Source organism: Hydra vulgaris, chromosome 12, assembly GCF_038396675.1.
Source record: "Hydra vulgaris chromosome 12, alternate assembly HydraT2T_AEP".
Taxonomy (NCBI): domain Eukaryota; kingdom Metazoa; phylum Cnidaria; class Hydrozoa; order Anthoathecata; family Hydridae; genus Hydra; species Hydra vulgaris.
The window spans coordinates 81,733,023-81,758,286 of NC_088931.1; the positions used below are offsets into that span (position 1 = coordinate 81,733,023).

At 30.0% G+C, this 25,264-nt stretch overlaps 2 protein-coding genes across 6 annotated transcripts in view; both read right to left on the reverse strand.

Annotated features, from left to right (window-relative positions):
• Positions 1–12,761, reverse strand: part of LOC100203698 (synaptotagmin-15) — a 33,170-nt gene extending 20,409 nt beyond the window's left edge. The window contains exons 1-2 of one of the 2 annotated variants that reach the window (XM_065814658.1): positions 12,387–12,684; positions 808–883 (exon numbers count right to left, since the gene is read on the reverse strand). Coding sequence is in view for 1 of the 2 variants with exons in the window: in XM_065814656.1 (XP_065670728.1) it covers positions 12,387–12,408 (22 nt within the window). In the remaining variant the exon portion in view is untranslated. Of the gene's footprint in view, positions 1–807; positions 884–12,386 lie in introns of both variants that reach the window. The other variant, XM_065814656.1, reaches the window with a different exon arrangement.
• Positions 12,762–12,873: 112 nt separating this feature from the next.
• LOC100207284 (ATPase family AAA domain-containing protein 2) overlaps positions 12,874–25,264 on the reverse strand; it is a 69,173-nt gene continuing 56,782 nt past the window's right edge. For all 4 annotated transcript variants that reach the window (XM_065814653.1, XM_065814651.1, XM_065814654.1 and 1 more), the window contains exons 18-21: positions 21,697–21,733; positions 16,411–16,773; positions 16,152–16,300; positions 12,874–13,017 (exon numbers count right to left, since the gene is read on the reverse strand). In XM_065814653.1, coding sequence (XP_065670725.1) covers positions 12,979–13,017; positions 16,152–16,300; positions 16,411–16,773; positions 21,697–21,733 — 588 coding nt within the window. In that variant the 3' untranslated portion in view covers positions 12,874–12,978. The remainder of the gene's footprint in view (positions 13,018–16,151; positions 16,301–16,410; positions 16,774–21,696; positions 21,734–25,264) is intronic.

Here is a 25,264-nt window from a genome sequence, read left to right on the forward strand (position 1 = left end):
TTCACGCCTTCTTCCATACCAATGTTGCTTATCTGGCCAGAGACGAAATTAAACCTCAAACCTCTTTATTCTGTGCAAGAGCTCCAACCACAGCACCACAGCTCCGATAAATTAAAGTAAATTTGCATTTTGACTAGTAATCGTTACAAATCGTTCTTTATATGTACTATATGTACTTTATATGTACTATATGTTCTTTATATGTACTATATGTACTTTATATGTACTTAAGCACCCCCACTTTTTTTCTAAAGGAACATTTTTTAATTTTTTTTAGAATTTTCTAGATATAAAGGAATTTTTTTAAAAATTGACAATTGTGCCCCTCCACTTCAAAACCTGTGCCGTCGGCCCTGTATTTTAATAGCTCAAATTTTGTTTTGTTTTATTTTTTGTTCTAGGTATCCCAAGAAGTCCTAACGCTCTTGTTACAGAGCACCGCCCTAGAGCATTTAACGAGGAAATTCACGCCTCTTTCCTATACCAATGGCGCGAAATATGTCGCGCCATTGGTATACGAAAGAGGCGTGAACTTCCAGAGCTCGCTTCGAACCATGTATCTCTGGACTTCTGCGCCACAGCTGCTGACTTGCCCCTATTCTCAACTAGCCTCGCTCTAACCACGAATAAAACTTATTGTTAAAAAAAAAAAATACAAAAAATCAAACTTAAGAGTTGACAATGGTAGAGATTTCGTAACTTACTTTTAGAGGTACTTCCCCAAACAATATTTGCATAATTTATATAGCTATGAATAAATGAGTAGTAGAGTTGAATTAAATTTTGTTTACTTAAATAGTATCTAACCTTATATTGAATTCCAATACTTTTGACCAATTTTGTAGAAATAAAGTCGATATGATACTTCCAAGCATAGGCGATTCTACGAATAAAATGAGGGAGGTAATAAAGTGCCGAATGGCTTTTGAAGAAAAAAAAAAAAAAAAAAGCCTCAAAACGAAAATTTAACCGACTAAAATGTGTCAAAAGACTGACTAGCCAATTAAATTCGTAAAATAAGCGACTATAACTTAAAAATCACAATCTTTGGGGGTGCGGGTGGGGTGGGGTGTAACATCCCCCCCCCCCCCCAACACATACTCTTTCCCCCCCGTAAAATCACCTCTGCTTCCATGTAATATTTTCATCAATGTAAATGCCTGAAAATATTGTGACCGACTCCTTTTTTTATTTCAATTTTATCAATAAAAAGTTTAGGTAAATTATTTGGTAAAAAACACTTTTTTGCGAGGGAGTGGAAAAGGATCTGTTTTGTTTTATCAATGTTTAAATTTAACTTGTTGCACTTAAACCAATTGGAGATGTGATTGAGTTCTTTATTCATATTTATAAAAAGCTCATAAGTGTCATTGTTTGACAGAAATAAATTAGTATCGTCCGCAAACACGATACTCATAAGGTTATAAGCTTTATTTAAATCATTTATATACACTAAAAACAAAAGTAGGCTTAGAATAGAACCCTGTGGAACACCACATTTTATATCATAACAATCTCCATAGAAAACAAATTGTTTCATATTTGTCAAGTAACTTTTATACCATTTTATTGATTTACCATTAATTCCGTAAATTTTGAGTTTTTTAAGTAGAATTTTGTGATCGATCGTGTCGAATGCTTTTGCTAGGTTAATGAAAATACCTAGTGTATATTGTGATCTACCAAATGAATTGGAGATTTCACGAATGAACTGTGTAATGGCTTGTTTAGTTGAACAATTTTTTAAAATCCGAATTGATTTTTATATAAAAGTTTATTTAGACAAAGGTAATTGTATGTTCTATTGTATATAATTCTTTCTAAAATTTTCGAGAAGGTTGAAAGAACTGAGATAATTACTAATATTTGATTTTTTTCCGTCTTCTTAAATTGGAGTAATTTTAGCTATTTTTAACTGGTCGGGGAAAACACCTTGCTGTATAGACGCCCTGAAGACTTTAAAAAAAATACATTATAAATTTTCAAAGCAATCTATGACCATGTTGCCATTTATTTCGTCCGCACCCGTAGCTTTGTTTCTTTTAAGAGATTTGTAACCTCTCTCAAACTCATCAAACGATAAGTCAGAATATAAATTATCTATAAAAAGCGAATTATTTATAGGCTCTAGGATATCACTAAAATCTTTTTCCGTAATAAGCATCTTACTTGCCAATTTATATGCTCACAACGTTTATAAGTTTTTTTTCTTGAAAATAATTTTATGTTTTTCAGATAAAAACACAAAGTAAGCTTTTCTACTGTCGTAAGGCATTATTTACAAATATTTATTCATTTATCCATTTTACAAAGCGAAAAATGTTTTAGATTATATAATTACTGTTACAATTTTTTTAGCAAAAAACTTTTAATAATTCATACTTTTCTTCTAATAATTCTTCTAATAATTTCTTCTAATAATTCATACTTTTCTTCTAATAATTCATACTTTTCAGTCTTTAAATATTATGATTTTTAACTTTCCAAAAAATTACATTTTTTATTGACAAGTTGTTTAACTTGGTTTTTATATTGTTTTGAAAAAAGGATGCAAAAATCAGGCTTGGAAAAGTTGCCGAAAATTGAACACCAGAGGGATATTTTTTAACCAAAGATGGCTTAACTATAAAAACATTTATGATTTGATTAATATAAAAACAAAACCCTACAATACTTTTGATCATAATTTGAATTGATTTTACTTTATTTGGAAATGAACTTGGCCATTTTGTACCAATGGAGGCAACTGGTTTTCTAAATTGAAAATCTTTGAGCCCTTATTTAAAACAGCTTCTTTTAAAAATACGCAGTATATTCAAACCAAATCAGTTAAAATTTGTTTTTATCTCAAAAATTAAAATTGCGAGTAAAGAGACAATCTACAAACAATATATTGTTTAAAAGCTTCAACTATTATGACGTCCTTTTATTTTATAAATTAAAAATCACTAAATAAAGTATTTTTTGAGATTTATGATTGTAACTATTTACTTTTAAATTACCAATGACTTATTTCTTCGAGCGTTTGATTTTATTACTGATTAAGTGAGGAAAACGTTACAGTTCCAATCAAGGAAACTTTGGACAACTTTATTATATCACTGCAATATCATGCTTGCAACAATCATTTAATGCAATCGAATTTAAAAAGCAATAATATAAACTTATCTTATCAGTATAAGAAAAGTTAATGTTATTGCTTTTAAATTTTATCATTATTATTTTAAATTACATCGCGTTAAACACGAAAAACAGTATAATCCACAATAGTATAATTTACCCGCTGTGATCAATATTGTGTGAAAACAAAGTTAGATCACTTTAAAAGAAGACACTAAAATGCTTTAAATTCATGGCGCTTGTGCATTTTTTGAGAAATAACTTTTAAAATCTCTTAAAACATAGGAAATACGACGTTTTACCAGAAAAATGCAAAATATAGCCATAGAAGTATTTATTCATTTTTTATTTTGCTTTTTTACGTACACAAAAAAGCCCAACGGTCCTGTCACTAAGCACCGCAAAAGAACTTTTGGCTAGAAGGTCACGCCTCCTTACAAATGACGCGAAAATGTGATCCGAGCACGCATCCAACCGCAAATTTCTTGCTTCTAAAACAAGCGCTCTGACCACTGCTCCAAGGCTGCTCTTAAATATTTCAATAATAAAATAAAAGGTTCCAACTTTGAGGACACAATTCTAATTTTTGCAGTTAAAAACTAAGTAAGACGCAATTCCAATTTTGACAACTTCCCTAATTTACATTGCATTTTGTTTTAAAAGTATTTCATAAAAGGTTTTAATACAAAACTCAAAATCGTTAATTATTTTGTTTCTCAAGAATGGATATGCACAGGCCCGGATTAAGGCGTAAGCAGTGTAGGCTTCAGCCTACACAACCATGGATTTAGGGGTACGGGCACTACATACTATCCTTTTTTTTTTTTTAAACTAGAAAAATTGTACAATCTGTAAAATAATTATTGACAATAAGCACAATACTATCCTGATGTTATTATTAATTAAAAAAAAATCGGAAATTTGAAATAGTAATAATCAATGCGTTTTGCCGTGCGGTCTTCTAAACATCGTTTTATTTTTAGATTGTTATTTTTCCGGTAACATATGTGGAGCCGCAGACGGCAGACAATGCCAGTGCGTTTACTTATTTATATTTGTCGTAGCTCGCCGCCGATGGTCATAAATTGGGTAAAATAGTATTTATACTATTTTACCCAATTTATGACCATTGTTAAAAATTTTTTTAAAATATTTTTTTTTATTTCAAATATTTTAAATGATTTTATAAAATATAAAATAGTATTAGTATTTCGTATACACGCGTCACGTGCATCGAAAATTCCTCAGTTTGATCAAACGTATGTTTTGTTAACACTATTGTAACTTGTAAATTTAAATTATAAAGGTTTTACTTTAGTGCGAGTAGTGCGTTTTATATATAGTTTAGTGTTCGATATTTATGTAAAAATGGATCAGAAACGACATATTAGTGGAGCCCAAGCGAGAAAGCGTGTAACTTTTAAAAAAGAAAAAGAAGTGATTTTACTTAGTAAAATACCTAGGTTAAATAATTTTTTCAAACAAATAAATAACATTACCCCAAGTTGTGTTGAAGATAATAAACTAGAATCTTCAAATGATATAACTATTACTAATAATTGTTCTAGTAATTCTACTTCTATTCAATGTACTGCGTCTTCTTCAGATCAATCAGTTGTTGAGAAAATGTTTCACGGAAATGGCTTGTTTATTCAATTTCAAAATTTGTATTATTTTGTGCTCCATGCAAATTATTTGGATGCAGTACTCAACTGGGAGATGCTGGATTTAATGATTGGAAAAATGGACATTTACTTATTTCCAGGCATGAAAATTCTTTGGCACATAAAAATAATACATTAAGTTTTATTACATTACAAAGTGATGTAGGTAGAATTGACACTCAATTGGCAACACAAGTGACTGATGAAATGAATTACTGGAAAGCTGTTCTTCATCGAATTGTTAAAGTAATTAAATTTCTCAGTGTAAAAGGTTTAGCATTCAGAGGTGATAATGAACAATTTAACAAAATTAACAATGGGAACTTTTTGGGAACGTTAGAGTTACTTGCTAAATTTGACCCTTTTATTGCTCAACATATAGAAAAATATGGGAATAGAGGGAAAGGAACTCCGTCTTATTTATCATCCACAATCTATGAAGAACTTTTACTTTTGATGAAGAATGATATAATTAAAATCATATTAAAAGAATTAAAAGCAGCCAAGTATTATTCTTTAATTGTTGATTCTACACCTGATATAGCAAACGTCGATCAACTTGTTATTGCATTAAGATATGTTTTACCTAGTAGTGTACCTGCAGAAAGATTTTTAATATTCATTCCAAACAGTGGTCATAAATCTGAAGAAATGAGCAATGTTGTAATGGATTTTCTTAATTCACACAATATACTATTTGAAAATTGTCGTGGCCAGAGCTACGACAATGCGAGAAATATGTCAGGTCAGTATTCTGGATTGCAGTCAAGAATTAAAAGTTTTAATTCATTTGCAGAGTATGTACCATGTTCTGCACATTCTCTTAACTTGGTCGGAACGTGTGCAGCAGAAAGTTGTAATTCTGCTATTTCAGATATTACTGCTGTTGTCAGATTTCTGTATTGCTGTTGTATTGCTGTTGTATTGCTGTTGTCAGATTTCTGTATTGCTGTTGTCAGATTTCAGTATTTCTGCTGTTGTCAGATCAGGTTATCCTGCTACTGGTAACATGTAACCCAGTACAATCTGCTTCATGTCCTGCTGCCTTGTAGGATACGCCTTTTTAGGCAAAGGCTAGGAGATGCCAACTCCGATTTAAAACACCCCCTGCCTTGGGGCTCTTGGTTGAGTAAAGGCTAGAGATGGTGTCTCGATAAAAATACTCATCTTGGGCAGATGTTAAATGCACCCAGCTACTGTCTTGTAGAAGGCCTCCTAGGCAAAGACTTAAGGGGTAAACAGATTCTATCTGTTGACCAGCCTCGCACCCCTTCTTCATCTATTAGGCTGGCGCAGATGTATTTTTAATACATTGTTTCCAGTTTAGGATGTTGAATGCTGGATCTTCTTGACTCAATGCATGGGTTTTGCTTGTGTCACTGTTTTTATGACTAGGCAACTCATTCTATTATCTCCTTATGAGGGTACAGCTCTAAAACTCAGTTTTATGGTTCTGAGGCCGGCTGGTAGTCAGGTTTCCCGAACTCTGTGGTAGCTCTCAGAGAGGCTGATTCCATCAACAGCTGAAAAATATCAAAGTATTAACAGTGCCATGTTGCGCATGGATGGTGTCCCTGTTTGTACTTTTGGTGTGCATTGCGGAGGCCACATTTGGAGCCCTTTGTTACGGCTTAGGGTTTATTAGTAGTAATGAGGCAATTGCTTGGGCTATTAAACAGTGTTCTGAGTACTATCTATGCTTTGAGTCAAGTTCTTCAATCTAATTTAAAAATGAATAAAGTACCAAAAACTATAAAACACAAAAAACCATCATCATCACCAAGTTCTCTAAACCTATCATTCACTAATATTCGTGGTCTTCGAAGTAACTTTTCTTCTGTTGAGTCTTATCTCTTGCAAAGTTCACCAGACCTACTTGCTCTTTGTGAGACTAATTTGAGTTCGGCTGTCTCATCTTGTGATCTTAGTGTTGATGGTTATCTTCCTCTGATTCGTAAAGACTCCAATAGTCACATGCTTGGCCTGGGCATTTACATTCGTAAGAATTCACCTGTTTGTCGTGAAACTAGGTTTGAATCCACAGACTATTCTTTCATGTGCTTTCGTTTAGCACCACTTCACTCTATTGCCTTTCTCTTTGTTCTATATCGATCTCCTTCATCTCAAGACTGTACTCTTTTTGATGTTATTTCTGATCATATTGACCAAGCCCTCTCTCTTTATCCATCAGCTAATATAGTTGTTGTCGGTGACTTTAATGCTCACCACTCTGAATGGCTTGGCTCTAGTGTCAGTGACTCTGCAGGCATTAAAGCCCACAACTTTTGCCTTTCTCAATCCCTAACTCAAATAGTCAACTTTCCAACTCGCTTTCCTGACAACCCGAATCATTTACCTTCTCTACTCGACTTATGTCTTGTTTCTGATCCTAGTCAGTGCTCAGTTTCTCCACATTCACCCTTAGGTGCTTCTGATCACAGTTTGATCTCTTTAAAACTAATATCTCATTCTTCTTCATCACCTGAATACCCCTACTATCGAACCTCTTACAACTACAGTAAAGCTGACTGGGATTCTTTCCGTGATTTTCTTCGTGATGGCCCTTGGGTAGAAATCTTTCAACTTCCTGTCGACAAATGTGCTTCTTATATAACTTCGTGGATTCAGGCTGGCATGGAATCTTTTATTCCCTCTCGACGATTCCAGGTCAAGCCTCACTCTCCTCCATGGTTTTCCTCACACTGTGCTGCTGCGATTGCCAATCGAAACCGTTACTTCCATATTTATCAGCAAAACAATTCTCCAGAAAACAGACGTCTGTTTATTACTGCTAGAAACAACTGTAAAAAGGTTTTGTCTAACGCCAAAACCCGCTATTCTCAGGTCATGAAATCTCGTATCTCATCTCAAAAATTAGGCTCTCGTGACTTCTGGAGAATCTTTAATAATATCAATAATAAGGGCAAATCTATAATTCCACCTCTCTTGTATGGTTCAGACTTTGTCACCTCACCTAAAGACAAAGCCGAACTGTTTGCTAAAAACTTTTCATCAATATCATCTCTTGATTCCACTAATTGCGTTCTACCTGATATTGCCAGCAAACAGGTTGATTCATTGCTTGACATTCATATCACTTCAGCATCTGTATCTAAAGTGATTTCCTGTCTAGACTCTTCTACAGCTTGTGGCCCAGACAACATACCTGTTATTGTCTTGCAGAAGTGTTCTCCAGAGCTGTCGTCTATACTCTCAAAACTATTCAACAAGTGCTTATCAGAGTCTTGTTTTCCAGCCTGCTGGAAAGCCGCATCTGTTATCCCTATCTTCAAAAATTCTGGGGAGCGATCTGATTCGTCTAACTACCGTCCCATAAGTCTTCTTCCTATCATAAGCAAGGTTTTTGAATCTTTAATTAACAAACATTTAATTTCTCATCTTGAATCTAATAACTTACTTTCTGACCATCAATATGGATTTCGATCTTCTCGTTCTACAGCTGATTTGCTAACAGTAATAACTGACAGGTTTTATCGTGCATTAGATGAAGGTGGAGAGGTTAAGGCCATCGCTCTTGACATTTCAAAAGCGTTTGATAAAGTTTGGCATGCTGGTCTTCTCCATAAGCTTTCTTCTTATGGTGTATCCGGCAACATCTTTAAGATCATTGAATCCTTCCTTTCCAATCGTAGCATAAAAGTTGTCCTCGATGGACAACACTCTTCTTCTTATTCTGTAACTTCAGGGGTTCCTCAAGGTTCTATCCTTGGCCCTATACTCTTTTTAATTTACATTAACGATCTTCCAGATATTCTCACATCTAAGGTGGCATTGTTTGCTGATGATACTACCATTTATTCTTGTCGTGATAAGAAACCAACACCCTCTGATTGCCTGGAGGGGGCATTTGAGCTTGAAAAGAATCTCACTTCTGCTACAGCATGGGGCTCACAGTGGCTGGTGAACTTTAATTCAGATAAAACTCAATTTTTTTCAGCCAATCGTTATCGCAATAATTTAGATCTTCCTATATTTATGAACGGTGATGTACTCGATGAGTCACCTACTCTTCATCTTCTAGGATTAACTCTTACTTCCAATCTTTCTTGGAAACCATATATCAAATCGGTTGCAAAATTAGCATCTGCTAAGGTTGCATCTCTTTATCGAGCTCGCCACTTTCTTACTCTGGATTCTATTCTCTACCTCTATAAATCTCAAATCCGGCCTTGTATGGAATACTGTTGCCATATCTGGGGCGGATCTTCTAATGATGCCCTTTCTCTTTTAGACAAGGTGCAAAAACGCATTGTAAACATAGTTGGACCTGCTCTTGCAGCCAACCTTCAACCATTATCACATCGTCGTAATGTTGCTTCTCTTTCTCTTTTCTACAAATACTATAATGGGCACTGCTCGAAAGAGCTAGCGTCTCTTGTGCCATCTACTAAAATTCATTCTCGTGTTACTCGTCATTCAATTAAGTGTCATCCTTTTTCTGTGACTGTTCCTAAGTGCTCCAAAAACGCTTATTCGTCTAGTTTTTTTCCTCGAACATCAGCTCTTTGGAATTCGCTTCCTTCATCTTGCTTTCCTGATTCATATAATTTGCAATCTTTTAAATCGTCCGTCAATCGTTATCTTGCTCTACAATCTTCATCTTTTCTCTTACAGTAACTTCCAACTTTAATTAGTGGCTGCTTGCAGCCTTGTTGGAAGCGAAGATGTTTAAAAAAAAAAAAAAAAAAAAAAATAAAAAAAAAAAAAAATTTCATTTTTTATGCTTCTCCAGGAACTATACAATTTTTTTTCTAGTTCTACTGCACGTTGGGACATTTTAAAAACATATTTGAAGAAAAATCTTAGTGTAAAAAATTTATCAGTAACTCGCTGGAGTGCTCGTTTTGATGCTTGCCATGCTTTATTTAATTCTTATGCATTTATAATTGAAGCTTTGCATAGTATAGTTGATAATCAGAAAGAAAAAGCTGTATATAAAGTAGAAGCTAATGGGTTGCTTGCAAGATTAAAAACTTTAGAAACTGGTTTAATGATATGCAAATGGAATTCAATAGAAAACAGGTATTTTTCACTCTATAAATTAATTATTTTTAAATAATAAATTATGCTTTCATTTATTTTATTTTATTAGGGTCAGCTTAATAGATAAATAAATTAATATAAAGTTTAATATGATTTTAGTTTTAATGCTACAAATAAAAAATTACAATCAACTGACATTGATCTTCATACAGTATTAGACCTATATAATGGCCTTGAAAATTACTTGGTACAGATCAGAGATGATTTTGATGTTTTTGAAAATAAGGCTGTAGAAAAAACTGATTGTTCGGAGTATGCCAAAGATTCCAAGAGAAAAAAAAAGAGAAAGGTATGTTTAACTTATTAATTTTAAAACACACATAAAATAATTTGAAAAAAGTCATAAACATTAACAACATTAAAAACTATTTTTTTTTTTAGGCTATGGCTGATGAATCAAGATCTCAACCTCTCACAGAAATCACAGGGAAAATAGATTTTATTAGAAATGTATATTATGTGATCATTGATACTCTTAAATGTCAACTTAGTTCAAGAAGACAAGCTTATGAAAAAATATCAGATATTTATGGGTGTATACCCACATTGTATAAAACACCGAGTTCTATTGTTATAAGGAACACATGTGAAACTTTGACAAAATATTTTATTGATGATGTTGAAAACTCAAGCTTACTTATAGATGAGTGTATTCTTTTTTCAAAATTAATTTCCACGGATAAAAATGTAAAATCTGTTCTCTCTATGTATAAGTACATCAAGACCAAAGAATTAGAGTGTATGTTTCCAAATTTAGAATTAGTTATGCGTATGTACTTTAGTACAGCAGTTTCAAACTGCTCAGGCGAAAGAGCTTTTTCTGTACTTAAAAGAGTAAAATCCTACTTGAGGTCAACCATGAAGGAGGAAAGACTGAATGCATTAGCAATATTTAGCATTGAAGCAGAATTGGTTGAAAAATTAGATTTTAATAATACTATTAACACATTTGCCCATCAAAAAGCAAGAAAAAGAAAAGTATAAAATAATGGTTTGTTACTTTTTGTAATATGATTATTTTATATTTTTATATCTAAAATATATTTTGTTTAATTTTAATTTTATGTTTCATTTGTTTTCACATAGGTATTATATACATGTACATATTGATGTGGCTAATAAACCTAAAATAAAGTTTTATTATTTATTCAAGTATTGAGTAGAGAAATATGTAAAAAAAAAAATTTAATCGGGGGCACCAAATTTTTTACAGCCTATGGGCACTGTAGACCTTAATCCGGGCCTGGATATGCACTCATTATGACTCAGTGACAACAGTATGATCAAGCACTTAATTGATATAAACTAAGTTTAGAATTATGAAAATATAAAATTGAATAACTTTTGCAATTGAAATCTTCTCTATTTTTAAAAGCTATATATTCCAAACGCCAAAAAAGCAAACGGGATCCCTGGAAGTATAAGACTTATTTAATAATATATGTGTGGAGAAATAAACATTCGTGGCATTTTATGAAAACGATATGCTTGTCATAATGTCTGACCATATTTTTGTCGCAAAAAAAAAAAAAAAAATTTATATATATATATATAAATACGAGATATATATTTAATTAAATTTGTATAGACAATATTCCGCGTCACGATCGTTGTGTGTGTTGCTTCATTATACTTTTCTTAATACGTAGTTAAAAAAAAATAAGTTCTTTTGTTTTTTTATTTGTTTGATGCGCTAGCAGCTTAAGAGTTGACTTTTTTTTTTTCATTAATCACTCATTAAGTCAACATTACGCAGTAGTTTTTCTATTTGAAATGCTTTTGCAATGTGTAATTTAGTGCAACATGTTCAATTTGATTGTCATTACATTGTAGTGATAGTGTTAGGCGGTAAAATTTTTTTTGACGATTCTTTAAACAAATGATCTATATTTTAATGCATTTGCTCAAATAATTACCATTAAAGTAATAACACTTTATTTATATTACCTGAAAGAAAACGTCATTAAATGTTATACAACCACATTCTATAAAAGCAGGATATTTATTCAACATCTGAAGGCTACTTATAATTTGAAAGCATAATATATTTTATACAATAAATTTAACCTATACTTGACAAGCGGTCTTCCTAACTTCAAAAACAAAATAGAAAAAAATATATACGGCGGAAATACAGCACAAAAAAGATTTTTTCTAGTTTGCTCATTGCATATCAAATATTAATTTAAAATTATTGTAATAAGTAACCAAGTTTAAAAAGTTAAAAAAATATCGTTTGTAGATCAGATTCTTGCCGGATGTTAATAGCGTTTGATGTTTTTTTTAAAATTCAATCTTTTTATAATCGCCCCAAACGTTTATGTTCGCGTTTAAAACGAATTACGACGATTATGAATTGATATTTTCGACAAAAATTTAATCAAAACAAATCAACAATTTTTAAAAAGGTTTTAACAAAAAGCAGAAAACAAGTTATTGATAATTTTAACTTATTTTTAAATGTTACCAAATTTATAAATAAAATTAGTATAAAATGCTTTAAAAAAAAAATAATTTCAGAGTAAAGAAGGGTCGTACCTTTAAAATGTTGAAACGTCATAAAATAAAAATTTAATATTTCCCACAAATCAAGCTCAATGCTATGCTATGATAATAATCCAGTTTGATAAATTTTACCTTTAAGTAAACTATGATGCGATGAAACAAAACTTATTTAAAAAAACATTTAATGAAAGTGACAGTATTGCTTGTTAGCTGTATCTATTGTTTACTTGGTAACTATTTTCTTGCATTATTTTTTTAAACTAGTAATTTAAGGGCTTCTTGTTAACAAAGCGCAATTCTACGCACTTTTTTCGCAAAACTTTTATTAGATAGGAAAATGTAAATCAATTAGATGGAAATTATTTATGGCATTTAATCGGTTTAATAGTTACAAAGACAAAAGCAATTGAAGAGATTTTTAACGTAGCGGTGTTTGAAGTATTTAACATCAATGATGTAACCTCAATAATTTAATTAAACAACGAATTAAAAAAAACAAAAAAACAAAACACGAGCTATGTAAGCAAAAGAATTTTATAAACAAAAACATTTGTACGAATAAATTAAGTACATTTTTAACTATAATAAAACGCGAATTAAAAAACAATAATTTGTAAAATATTCTTCATACAATACAGATGCTATCCACGATTTCTTTAAGACTCTAAGGGAAAAAAAAATAAATAAATAAATAATATATATATATATATATATATATATATATATATACATATATATATATATATATATATATATATATATATATATATATATATATATATATATATATATATATATATATATATATATATGTGTGTGTATATATATAAGTGTTATTTTGTTATAATATTCGTTGAAAAAAAGATTAAATTTAAAAAATTTTAGAAATCTTTGTCATAAATATATATTTCAAAATTTTTTTAAAAAAACTGTATTTTAATTTCGAGGCAAAATATTGATCAAAAACTACAAATTAAGACACCAGCAAAAATATAATTTACTAACCACACCGATAAGTTTACACAAGTAAAAAAAAGTATAACACTTAGTAGAAATTTTTATTTAAATACCTGCTAAAATTTATTGGAGTTTTTTAAAAAACTTTTTCAAGGTAATAAATTTATTGGAATTTTTTTAAAAACTTTTTCAAGGTAATAAATTTAGTGGAGTTTTTTTAAAAACTTTTTCAATGTAATAAAACATTAATCCATCAAAACATTCCACGAAATCTCACTCATTTTGCTCTTATTTAAATGTTTTTTAGAATGACACAAAAATAAAGTTAATATTCGCACGTAATGTTTTTTTGTTTTGTTTGGGGTCGTCCATAAAGTAAGTACGCTTTTTTTTCGTCGAAGCATTTTGCAATACACTTTTTTGAGTACCCTCCACCTCCCTAAAAGTACCTACGCTTTTAACCTATTTATCTAATATTTTATGAAATTTTTTTAAATCTAAAGTCTCCTTTCATATATAATCAACCCACTGCCCTCCCATCTCATATACGCCATCTGCAGACTCCCTCTTCCCCTCCAAGCGTACGTACTTTATGGACGATCCCTTTGGAAGAACATATTTCATTTCGAAAAGGTGTGAATGTAAAATAAATTAATGAATATTTAAAAGTGTATGAGGGCACTTCACCTTGAAAGATGAAAGAGCTTAGTACAAAATTGGTACTGCATTTGGTGTCAATTGATCAAAAATATGTATGAACTAACTTCTAGCTGGAAAGTATTTTACATTAAACAAACAAATCATTTCAGTCGTGTTTGAGTATTTTTCAGAAAAGCCAAAATCGAAGTTGTTGGAATATTATTGGAAAAACATTGCACAAGGAGTATTGAGATCAAATTTAAAATTTTTTGTAACTATTCTAGATAACTATTGGACTCATCTAAACATTTTACACATTTAAATTTAATACTAAGGTTAAGAGTATCTCTCAAATTAAATATTAACTTAAAATGTGTAAAATGACAGTTTAAGCAATATGGTGTTTAACAAAAGACTATTTTAACATTATTTAATATTCAATATTGCATATTTTTACAATATTAATATACAAAAAATTGCAAATTATTCAATTAGAAAGACGCAATACTTATACCTATTTTTTCCCTTAAACATCGAGGAAAAAAATAAGTAAAAAGTTGACAGCATGAAGATCGCTGCGAAAAAAAGAGCATGAAGATCTCTGCGTAACTTATAGAAAAAAGAAAATTGTGGCAATGTTTAAGTTTTGCTGCTAGGACAGGCCCAACTATGGTTACAAAACAACTTTGCACATTGTCCAGAAAAGAAAAAGGCATTGGATTATACACATCATTATCATTAGAAAGTTAAGGTCAATCATGATAAGCATTAAACATATTTTCCATTGTTTCAACGTACAGAGACATTTCATTGCTTCAACATATACAGACATTTCATTGTTTTTAAAACAATGAAATGCCTGTATATTTTGAAAACTCAAACATACACAGACTTCTAATTGTTTCAACATACATAGACATTTCATTGCTTCAACATCCAAAGACATTTCATTGCTTCAACATACACAGATATTTCATTATTTCAACACACACAGACATTTCATTATTTCAATATACACAGACATTTCATTGGTTTTAAAACAATGAAATGCCTGTGTATTTCGAAAATTCAAACATACACAGACATTTCATTGTTTTGACATAAACAGAAATTTCATTGTTTCAATATACACAGAGATTTAATTGTTTCAATATACGCAGACATTTGATTGTTTTTAAAACAATGAAATGCCCGTGTATTTTGAAAATTCAAACATACACAGACGTTTCATAGTTTCAACATAAACAAAAACTTTATTGTTTAAAAATACACAGATATTTCATTGCTTTAACATACACAGACATTTCATTGTTTCAACATACACAGAATATTGATAGTTTAAAAATACACAAAAATTAAATTTTTTCAATATACACAGACATTTCATTGTTTCAAAATGCACAGAAATTTCATTGTTTAAACATACACAGACATTTCATCATTTTAACATGATAAAGAAGTTTAATAGTTTATCATACTCAGACATTTTTAGGAGAATTTTGAAGAAAATTATAGAGAAGTTGAATAAAAAGAAGATAAATTTGTAAATGACATAATTGGTCACTGTTTAACAATCCAAATAAATAAGAAATTCAAAATGAAATAGTTTTGAAACAAAATTACAATATGTGAAATCAATGAAAACAATGCGCAAAAATCTTTATACAAAAAAACTTGACAAGCATTACAAAACTCTATTGTTTGTTTAATAAAAACTTTTATAAATAAAATTTATAATAAGAAATGCTTTGAATCTATGTTTATGGAATATAAGGATTTTTCTTATTATAAATTAATATAATACCCCCGCCCCCCTGCAAGTTATTGAGATTAAATAATCAGAACCAGCTGATAGTGTTTTTATCAATAATTAGTGATAATATTTTAGGCAATCGGCTTTTATTCATTAAAAAAATTTACTAAAACCTGCATTATGAAATGAATGATATGATAATAGATAAAAATATATACCATTCAGGATACCCTTTTATAATACATGAAATTAACTTTTTGAGGGTGCATGATAACAGGTTAAAAGCTCTTAATTTATCTTTTTTCTATCTTATTTATCTTTTGCAGTTATATCATGTTACACCAAAATTTGATACTTTCATGCATGTAATAAAAACATCTTCATAAAGCCTTTATATAAATAAAATATTTGTTCTAAAAAAATTTGCAAAATCAAAATGAAAAGTCTACCTTGATAACCAGATCTCTGTCTTCTTCTTTTTTGTGTTTAACTATGCAACGCTTAAGCCGTGCAAAAAGTTCTTCTAGTTGATCAACATTCCAATATTTTGTACCATCAACAAGCTGCGTTAATAATAAAATAGAATCCTGCTTTAATTCTATAAAAAAAATTTTAAAGTTTAAAAATATTTTTTGGCAATTTATAATTTGAGTTATTTGGACTTAAAAAATGATTTTAAATTTAAATTAAAAGAGCCAAAAAACGCACCAGATAATTGAGGTAAACATTTATCATTATTTCCGATTGATTCAATCATTGTAGTTAAATCTTTTATTTCGCCATTTACTGAAGACTTTAATTGTTTAGCTTCAGTTTCTGATTCTTTATCAAAAGATTTTTTTGGTTGTAGCTTCCGCTTCCTTCCTTCTATGACATTAAGTGTATTTAAATCAACATTTATCGTATCGTTCAATCCTCGAACACGATGACTAAACCTGGATCCAGTAGGATCAGGAATAAAGTTCTTATCAGGTGTAATAATTGTTTCTAATAAAGACTGGTTGTTAACATTGTTTAATCTTTTATATTGTGGCATTACTTTCATAAAAGCAGGACCATTGGATACAAAACCTAGTATTAAAAATGAATATGAAACCACATAAAATAAAACTATAAGTATATATATACATATATATATACACACAGTACTAATACAGCTTGCTCACTTTAACTTCTAATACCCATTTTTAATTAAAACATTTGTAACCGTTAAAACAAAACAAAAAAAATCAAAATTTATATACACACACACACACACTCAAATGTGTGTGTGTGTGTGTGTGTGTGTGTGTGCGTGTGTGTGTATATATATACTTACATAGAGAAAAAACAACTTTTCATAGAACTATAAGAATGGCAGTCATCAGCCATGTACTATATCAAAAACTATAACAAAAAAACCTTAATAAAATTACAAAATACAGTGGAGTGATATCTGACGTCTCTATGGAGACAAAACAAGATAATATCAAAGAAAAATTATATATAAATCAGCTAATCGCCAGTATCATAAAATGAAAGAAGGAATTTATTTTTTTGTCTTCAATTTGAAACCAACTTGTTCTTTTTGTTCAACAGATTTTCCAGTGTATGCATTATAATATAAAACTTTTCATTAAGACAAAGGTTGCAAATTTTGGACGAAGGATTATATGTTTGGTAGCACTTGATAATTTTCCACCAAGTAAAAACGAAAAGTTTTCTTTAAGTTTCCAAATTTCTTTAGATAATTCCGTATCATTTCTGCACTTAATTAAATCAAAATATTTTAAATGATTTGCATACCTTAACTTGAAAGGTGTCTGATTAATACCAATATAAAATTCTGTGCAATCTGGTTTATTGGATGAAACAGTAGCTTGATATACAATATTCTTACTTAGACACTGGTTGTTCATTATGCAGGTAAATTTATTGATGCAGTTGCAGGTTTTTGTTGCTATTTTTTTATGATTGTATAAAATATTTTGATTATGCGAATTGATGACTGACTTAACGTTTGGCATACACAAGTAGCTAATTTTAATGCTGTTTCTGTTAAAAATAGTTGTTTTTTCTCTATGTATATACAGTATTGGACAAAACATTTGCAACCAACATCGAACAATGCTAAAAAGTGTTCCTAATTTTACATGTCTTAAAAACGAAACGAACTATACTACCACAGCAAACAGTTCAGGAGTCTGGAGTCTCCTGCATAGCATGCCATGACATGAGCAGTCAGCTGACAGGTGACAGCACACAGGTAGAATTTCGTTGACAAGTGCCATTTTGCAGCGGACAAAACAAGTGCAACTTTTTTGGTTTGTTTCATTTTCTTAAGTCTGGTCCGTGTCAACGTCACGGAAGTTTTATATTAATTAAAGGAAGTATCCAGAAGTTTCCAGAAGCATGCAGAAGCTTCCAGAAGTTTCAAGAGGAAGCATCCAGAGGTATCCAGAAACATTCAGAAGCATAAAGACGCATCCAGAAGCTTCCAGAAGCATCAAAAAAAAGCATCTAGAATCTTCCAGAACAGGTTCACACAGGTTCATTGTATATAGCTACCTGTATCGGACCGAACAATCAGACGATGTGCTGTTGAAGCCGGATTGTTTTCTCGACGCCTTGCAAAGAAACCACTGATTTCACTAAAAAACCAGAAAAAAAGACTCTTGTTTGCTACATCACATATTGACTGGAATGTGCAGAAATGGCGAACTGTCCTGTTCAGTGATGAATCGAAGTTCAACATCATTGGGAGCGATGGCATTTGCTGTGTATGTCGACTGGCCGGAAAACGCCTCGATTTACGTTTTTGCCATAAGACCGTGAAGCATGGTGGAGGCAATTTAATGGTCTGGGGGTATTTTTCTGCTAACGGTCTAGGTCCAATACATCGAAACAATGGAATAATGGACCGTTTCATGTATAAAAATATCCTGAAAGATGTTATGTTACCTCATGCGGAATGGAATATGCCAATAAAATGGGTTTTTCAGCAAGACAACGATCCAAAACACACTGCAAAAGTAGTCAAGCAGTGGTTTCAAGACAACCACCTATCGGTGATGGATTGGCCGCCTCAATCTCCGGATCTTAACCCTATCGAGAACCTGTGGGAGAACGTCAACCACAGAATTAATCATGAAGGTGTTCGTAATAAGGATCAACTGTTTGAAAAAATCCAAAAGGCCTGGGCAGCGATTCCACAAAGTTTCATTGATCACCTGATCGAATCTATGCCTCGAAGATGCAAGGCTGTGATCGACAACAAAGGATTCGCCATGAAATATTGATAGCGAAATACAGCTTGGTCAACATTTGTCGATTTGCACTTGTTTTGTCCAGAAGGAAATCAACTTTTTTAAATACTTTTGATTAATTTATCAATTTTCGAGTACAAATAATGAACTTTGTGATGAATTAAACTTGAAGAACTTTGTCTCTAAACAGTTACATAGTTATTTCTCTAAATTGAAAAAATGCAGCACTTTTATATAAAGAAACTAAATTAGCATTATTTGGTTGCACTCGTTTTGTCCGATACTGTATATATATATATATATATATATATATATATATATATATATATATATATATATATATATATATGTATATATATATATATATAGATCTATAGTTTGTTGACTTTGGTAAGAGAGGAAGGAAAAAAGTGATTCTTACGCCAACACATACGTCACTTTTAATTACTTTTGACTTTCGTCCAACATTTGCGTGTTGGACGAAAGTAAAAACCATTAATTTAATTACAATTAAATCGTTTTTTGAAAAAACCACAAAAATGCAAATTTAATTGAGGTCAGAATTTTAAAAACATTCTGAATGTTTTTAACAATATAAACAATGTTTTTATTTTTATTTTTTTAATAAAATGTTTTTATATATTTTTTTTTTAACAAAATGTTTTTATGTTTATATTTTCTTTATTGTAAATCATGCGAAGTGTTGCTACATCGACTATCTTATAGTCTGACTCGCAAGGGAGTGCTGCTACATCGACTGACAAATAGCCTGACTCGCAAGGGAGTGCTGCTACATCGACTGACAAATAGCCTGATCCGCAAAGGAGTGCTGCTACATCTACTACCTTTTAGCCTGACCCGCAAGGGAGTGTTGCTACATCCACTGAGGGTTTGGTTGGGGCAGGCAGTCTATCAATTAATAAAAAAAAATAATTTCGGTCTTGCATTTTAATTTTTACTTTTTGTCAACAAAATATGGAAAAAACTTTCGGACAACATCTATGGGTTGTATATATATATATATATATATATATATATATATATATATATATATATATATATATATATATATATATATATATATATATATATATATATATATATATAGAACCCTTAGATGTTGTCCGAAAGTTTTTTCCATATTTTGTTGACAAAAAGTAAAAATTAAAATGCAAGACCGAAATTATTTTTTTTTATTAATTGATAGACTGCCTGCCCCAACCAATCCCTCAGTCGATGTAGCAGCACTCCTTTGCGGGTCAGGCTATTTGTCAGTCGATGTAGCAGCACTCCCTTCAGAGTCAGGCTATAAGATAGTCGATGTAGCAACACTCCGCGCATGATTTACAGTAAAAAAAATTTAAATAAAAACATTTTATTAAAAAAAATAAAAACATTTTATTAAAAAAAATAAAAACATTTTATTAAAAAAAATAAAAACATTGTTTATATTGTTAAAAACATTCAGTATGTTTTTAAAAACATTCTGGTCAATTAAATTTGCGTTTTTGTGGGTTTTTTTTATAACAATTAATTTGTGATTAAATTAATGGTTTTGACTTTCATCCAACACGAAAATGTTGGACGAAAGTCAAAAGTAATTAAAAGTGACGTATGTGTTGGCGTAAGAATCACTTTTTTCCTTCCGCTCTTCCTAAAGACAACAAACTATAGATCTATATATATATATACATATATACATATATATATATATATATATATATATATATATATATATATATATATATATATATATATATATATATATATATATATATGCATACAGCTCTATTTAGAAAGTTGTTTACTTTCTTTTTTATTGAGCACTCTTAACCGAAAAAGAGTTTTGTATTATTATTGTAATACAACATTGAACATCAATCGATATATATATATATATATATATATATATATATATATATATATATATATATATATATATATATATATATATATATATATATATATATATATATATATATATATATATATATATATATAGATCAATAGTTTGTTGTCTTTGGGAAGAGCGGAAGGAAAAAAGTGATTCTTACGCCAACACATACGTAATTACTTTTGACTTTCGTCCAACATTTTCGTGTTGGACGAAAGTCAAAACCATTAATTTAATTACAATTTAATTGTTATATAAAAAACCCACAAAAACGCAAATTTAATTGACCAGAAAACATTCTGAATGTTTTTAACAATATAAACAATGTTTTTATTTTTATTTTTTTTAATAAAATGTTTTTATTTTTATTTTTTTTAATAAAAAGTTTTTATTTTTATTTTTTTACTGTAAATCATGCGCGGAGTGTTGCTACGTTGACTATCTTATAGCCTGACTCGCAAGGGAGTGCTGCTACATCGACTGACAAATAGCCTGACTCGCAAGGGAGTGCTGCTACATCAACTGACAAATAGCCTGACCCGCAAGGGAGTGCTGCTACATCGACTGACAAATAGCCTGACCCGCAAGTGAGTGCTGCTACATCGACTGAGGGTTTGGTTGGGGCAGGCAGTCTATCATTATTAAAAAAAAAAAATTCCGGTCTTGCATTTTAATTTTTACTTTTTGTCAACAAAATATGGAAAAAACTTTTGGACAACATCTAAGGGTTCTATATATATATATAGCTATAGAATATTGATTTTTTTAGGATACCTATATATATACTCTACTATTATTTAATAATATTAAGTACTATAAGATGTACAAAAACCTTCGATACTATTATTTTGATACCTCTCTTTTTTCTTGATTCACTGATTTCAAGACATAACTAAAGAAAACAAAAATAACTTTAAAAAATACTTATATATTAGCTATCTACATGAAAAGTCAAACAAACATATTACTTGAGTTTAGTAATTTTGAAAACTTCTTTCAGTTAAAATAATAGAGGTTTAACTTTAAATTTTAGGTTTTTATTCTTTTTAAAAAATCAGTTTATTAAACTTTTAAAATTTTTCTTTTTATCATATCAATTAATATCTTAGCATTTTTACTTTGATTTTAGCATTATTTATAAAATGTATTATATATTATTTATACTGTTGAATAACTTTATTGGCATTTAAAACCTCATTGTAGACATTTGACACCATAGACATAATTTTTGACAACACAGAACAATAGACCAAACAGTGGACATTGCTAGTCTTAAATATTTCCTGAAGATTTTAACTTCTTGAGAAATGAAGAACTTTCTTCCCTTTTCTCAAAAATTCTCAAGAATATAAAATAAGACATATTTATGTAAAAATGTTATAAGGTACAAAATGTATATAAATAAACATGGAAAACATTTATAGCAAGAAGTTAATAATGAAAAACGCATTGAAATTATATATTTATTCAAAATTTAATTAAATAAAGTTACCAAACACATTAATCAAAACAAAAGAAAAGAAAAAGAAAAATGATAACCATTAACTAACAAACGCATTAAATAAAAATTTACAAACTAGAGTTTATTTAGAAGTACGAAAAACTAAATACAAAGTTTAAAAAATGAGAATGAAGATTAAAATATTACTTTTTAAAATTAATAAATTTACAATGTGTTGAGGTCCAGACAACATTTCAGTCACAGTCTTACAAAAGTATTCTCCAGAACTCTCTTCAATTCTTACTAAACTATTTAATAAGTGGTTGACTAAATCTTGTTTTCTTGCTTGCAGGAAAATGGGACCTGTGACTCCAGTTTTTAAAAACTCTGGTGAACATTCTGACCCTTCCAACTATTGTCAGATCAGTCTTATATCTATTATTAGCAAGGTTTTTTAGTTTTTGATCAACAAATTTTTTACATCGTATCTTGAGTCAAACAACTTACTCTAAGACAAACAATACAGTTTATGATCTTCTCAGCTTATGGCTGACTTGCTAACTGCTGTGACTGAAAGATTTTATTATAAGATGGAGGGGACGAGGCTAGTGCTATTGCTCTTGACATATCTAAAATTTTCAATAAAGTTTAGCAAGCTGTTCTTCTCTATAAACCTACTTCATATGGTGTATTTGGTAAAGTTTTTGAGATTAATAAATCATTTCTTTTTAACTGCTTTATTAAAGTCATCCTCATAGGCAAACATTTTTTTTCATTTTCAGTAACTTCTGGGGTACCTCAAGGTTCTATTCTTGGTCCCGTTATGTTTCTCATCTACATTAATAATTTTCCTGACAACCTTACATCTAAATTGGCTCTGTTTGCTGATGACTTAGTTTTATACTCCTCACTTGACAAAAAATCTTTTCTTTCTGATCGCTTAGAACAGGGAACCAATCTTGAATCTGATCTGACTTCTGTAACAGATTGAAGCTTGCAGCAGCTTGTGAATTTCAACTCCAACAAAACCTAGATATTTACTGCAAACAATTATTGCAATACTATCAAGATTCCTATATTGATGAATGGCAACCCACTCACTGAGCCCTCTTCTATTTCTTCTTGGATTATCATTCACTATTGACCTCTCATGGAAACCATATATACAAGCATTTGCTAATCTATAAATCTTAAATCCGTCCTTGTATTGAATACTGTTGCTATATCAAGTTATATCTTCGAATGATTCCCTTTCTCTTTTAGGCAAGGTGCAAAAACGCATAGTGAATATAGCTGGACCTTTTACAACCAACCTCCAACCATTGTCACATCGTCATAATGTTGCTTCTCTTTTTCTTTTCTATAAATACTTTAATGGGCTTGCTCTAAAGAGCTAGTGCCTTTTGTGCCATCTACTAAAATTTATTCTCATGTTACTTGTCATTCAATTAAGTCACAATCTTTTACTGTGACTGTTCCTAAGTGCTTCAAAAATTCTTATTTGTCTAGTTTTTTTCCTCGAACATCAGTTCTTTAGAATTTGCTCCCTTCAACTTGTTTTCCTAATTCATATAATTTGCAATCTTTCAAGTGGTAACTTTTTAATAGTGGTTGCTTTTAGCCTTGTTGGAAGTGAAGATGTTTATATATGTATATATATATATATATATATATATATATATATATATATATATATATATATATATATATATATATATATATATATATATGTATATATATATATATATATATATATATATATATATATATATATATATATATATATATATATATATATATATATATATATATATATATATATATATATATATATATATATATATATTTATGAACTACTAACTGCAGAAAGGGATCAAGTTCACAAAATTCAGAAATTCACTTTTTAACATAAATCAGTTCTAAATGGGTAGACACACCATTTACTGCTAAAAGGGATAAACCTGTCATTATTTTTATAGGCATGGCATCAGTTTGAATTTTGCGTTTACCACTGAAAAGAAACATATTCGAGATTTGTTCCCTTTTTGTGGTAAACAAAAGTAAATGCAAAATGTTATTATATTAGTAACCTAATATAATTACATTTTGCATTTACTGCAGAAATGAAACACATCCGAAACTTGTTCCCTTTCTGCGGTCAACATTAGTAACATAAAATAATAACGTTTTGTTTGTGACTTTTTTGTTAAAAACGAGTTGTTCAGATGAAGACGACAATCCTTTAAAGAGAAGAAAGAAAGGAGTTGTTAATTCAGACAGATACAAAAGGAGTTTAATTAAGAAGGCTAAAGTGGCAGGAACATATAAACATGGTTGGAAAAACAATACCAGCCAAGAAACCAGCATCTAATGTTTGCAGGTAAGCTTTTATCGATTTATTTGTGTTAATTGTTATAAAATTTCAGTAATGTTACTTCATCTGGTTTTTGTTGCGAGCAGACGCATTTTATACCAAAGAATAATTTTTTTTTTTTTGAGGAAAGTAAAAACAAATATATATTAAATTTATCAAAAAAATATCTTATTATTAATTAGTTAATATATTTTATCGTTACGATGGAATAGAAAAAAAGCCATGATTTTAAAAACAAAAACGGCACAAATAACAAAACAAGTGAATTGATTATATCAATAAACATAGTTTGCAATATATTTCAAGAAATGTTTGCCAAACAACAGAAAGAGATCTTCAACCTCATAAGCGGAAATCTAAAATTAACAAATGATAGAATTGACGAGGTACTTAAAGAAGCAAGTAAATCTAAAGAAAGATGTGAAATGCTAGAAAACGGAAAATAAAAAGAGTTAAAAAAAATTAACGAAAAAATAAAAAATTTAGAACATATTATTAAAGATATTGAAGAAAGTTTAAATGTCATGCAGGAAATTCAAGAAAAAAAAGTAAGTGAACTGGAAAAAATGATAAAAAGTAAAAATAATAACATTATTGATGATGAAGGT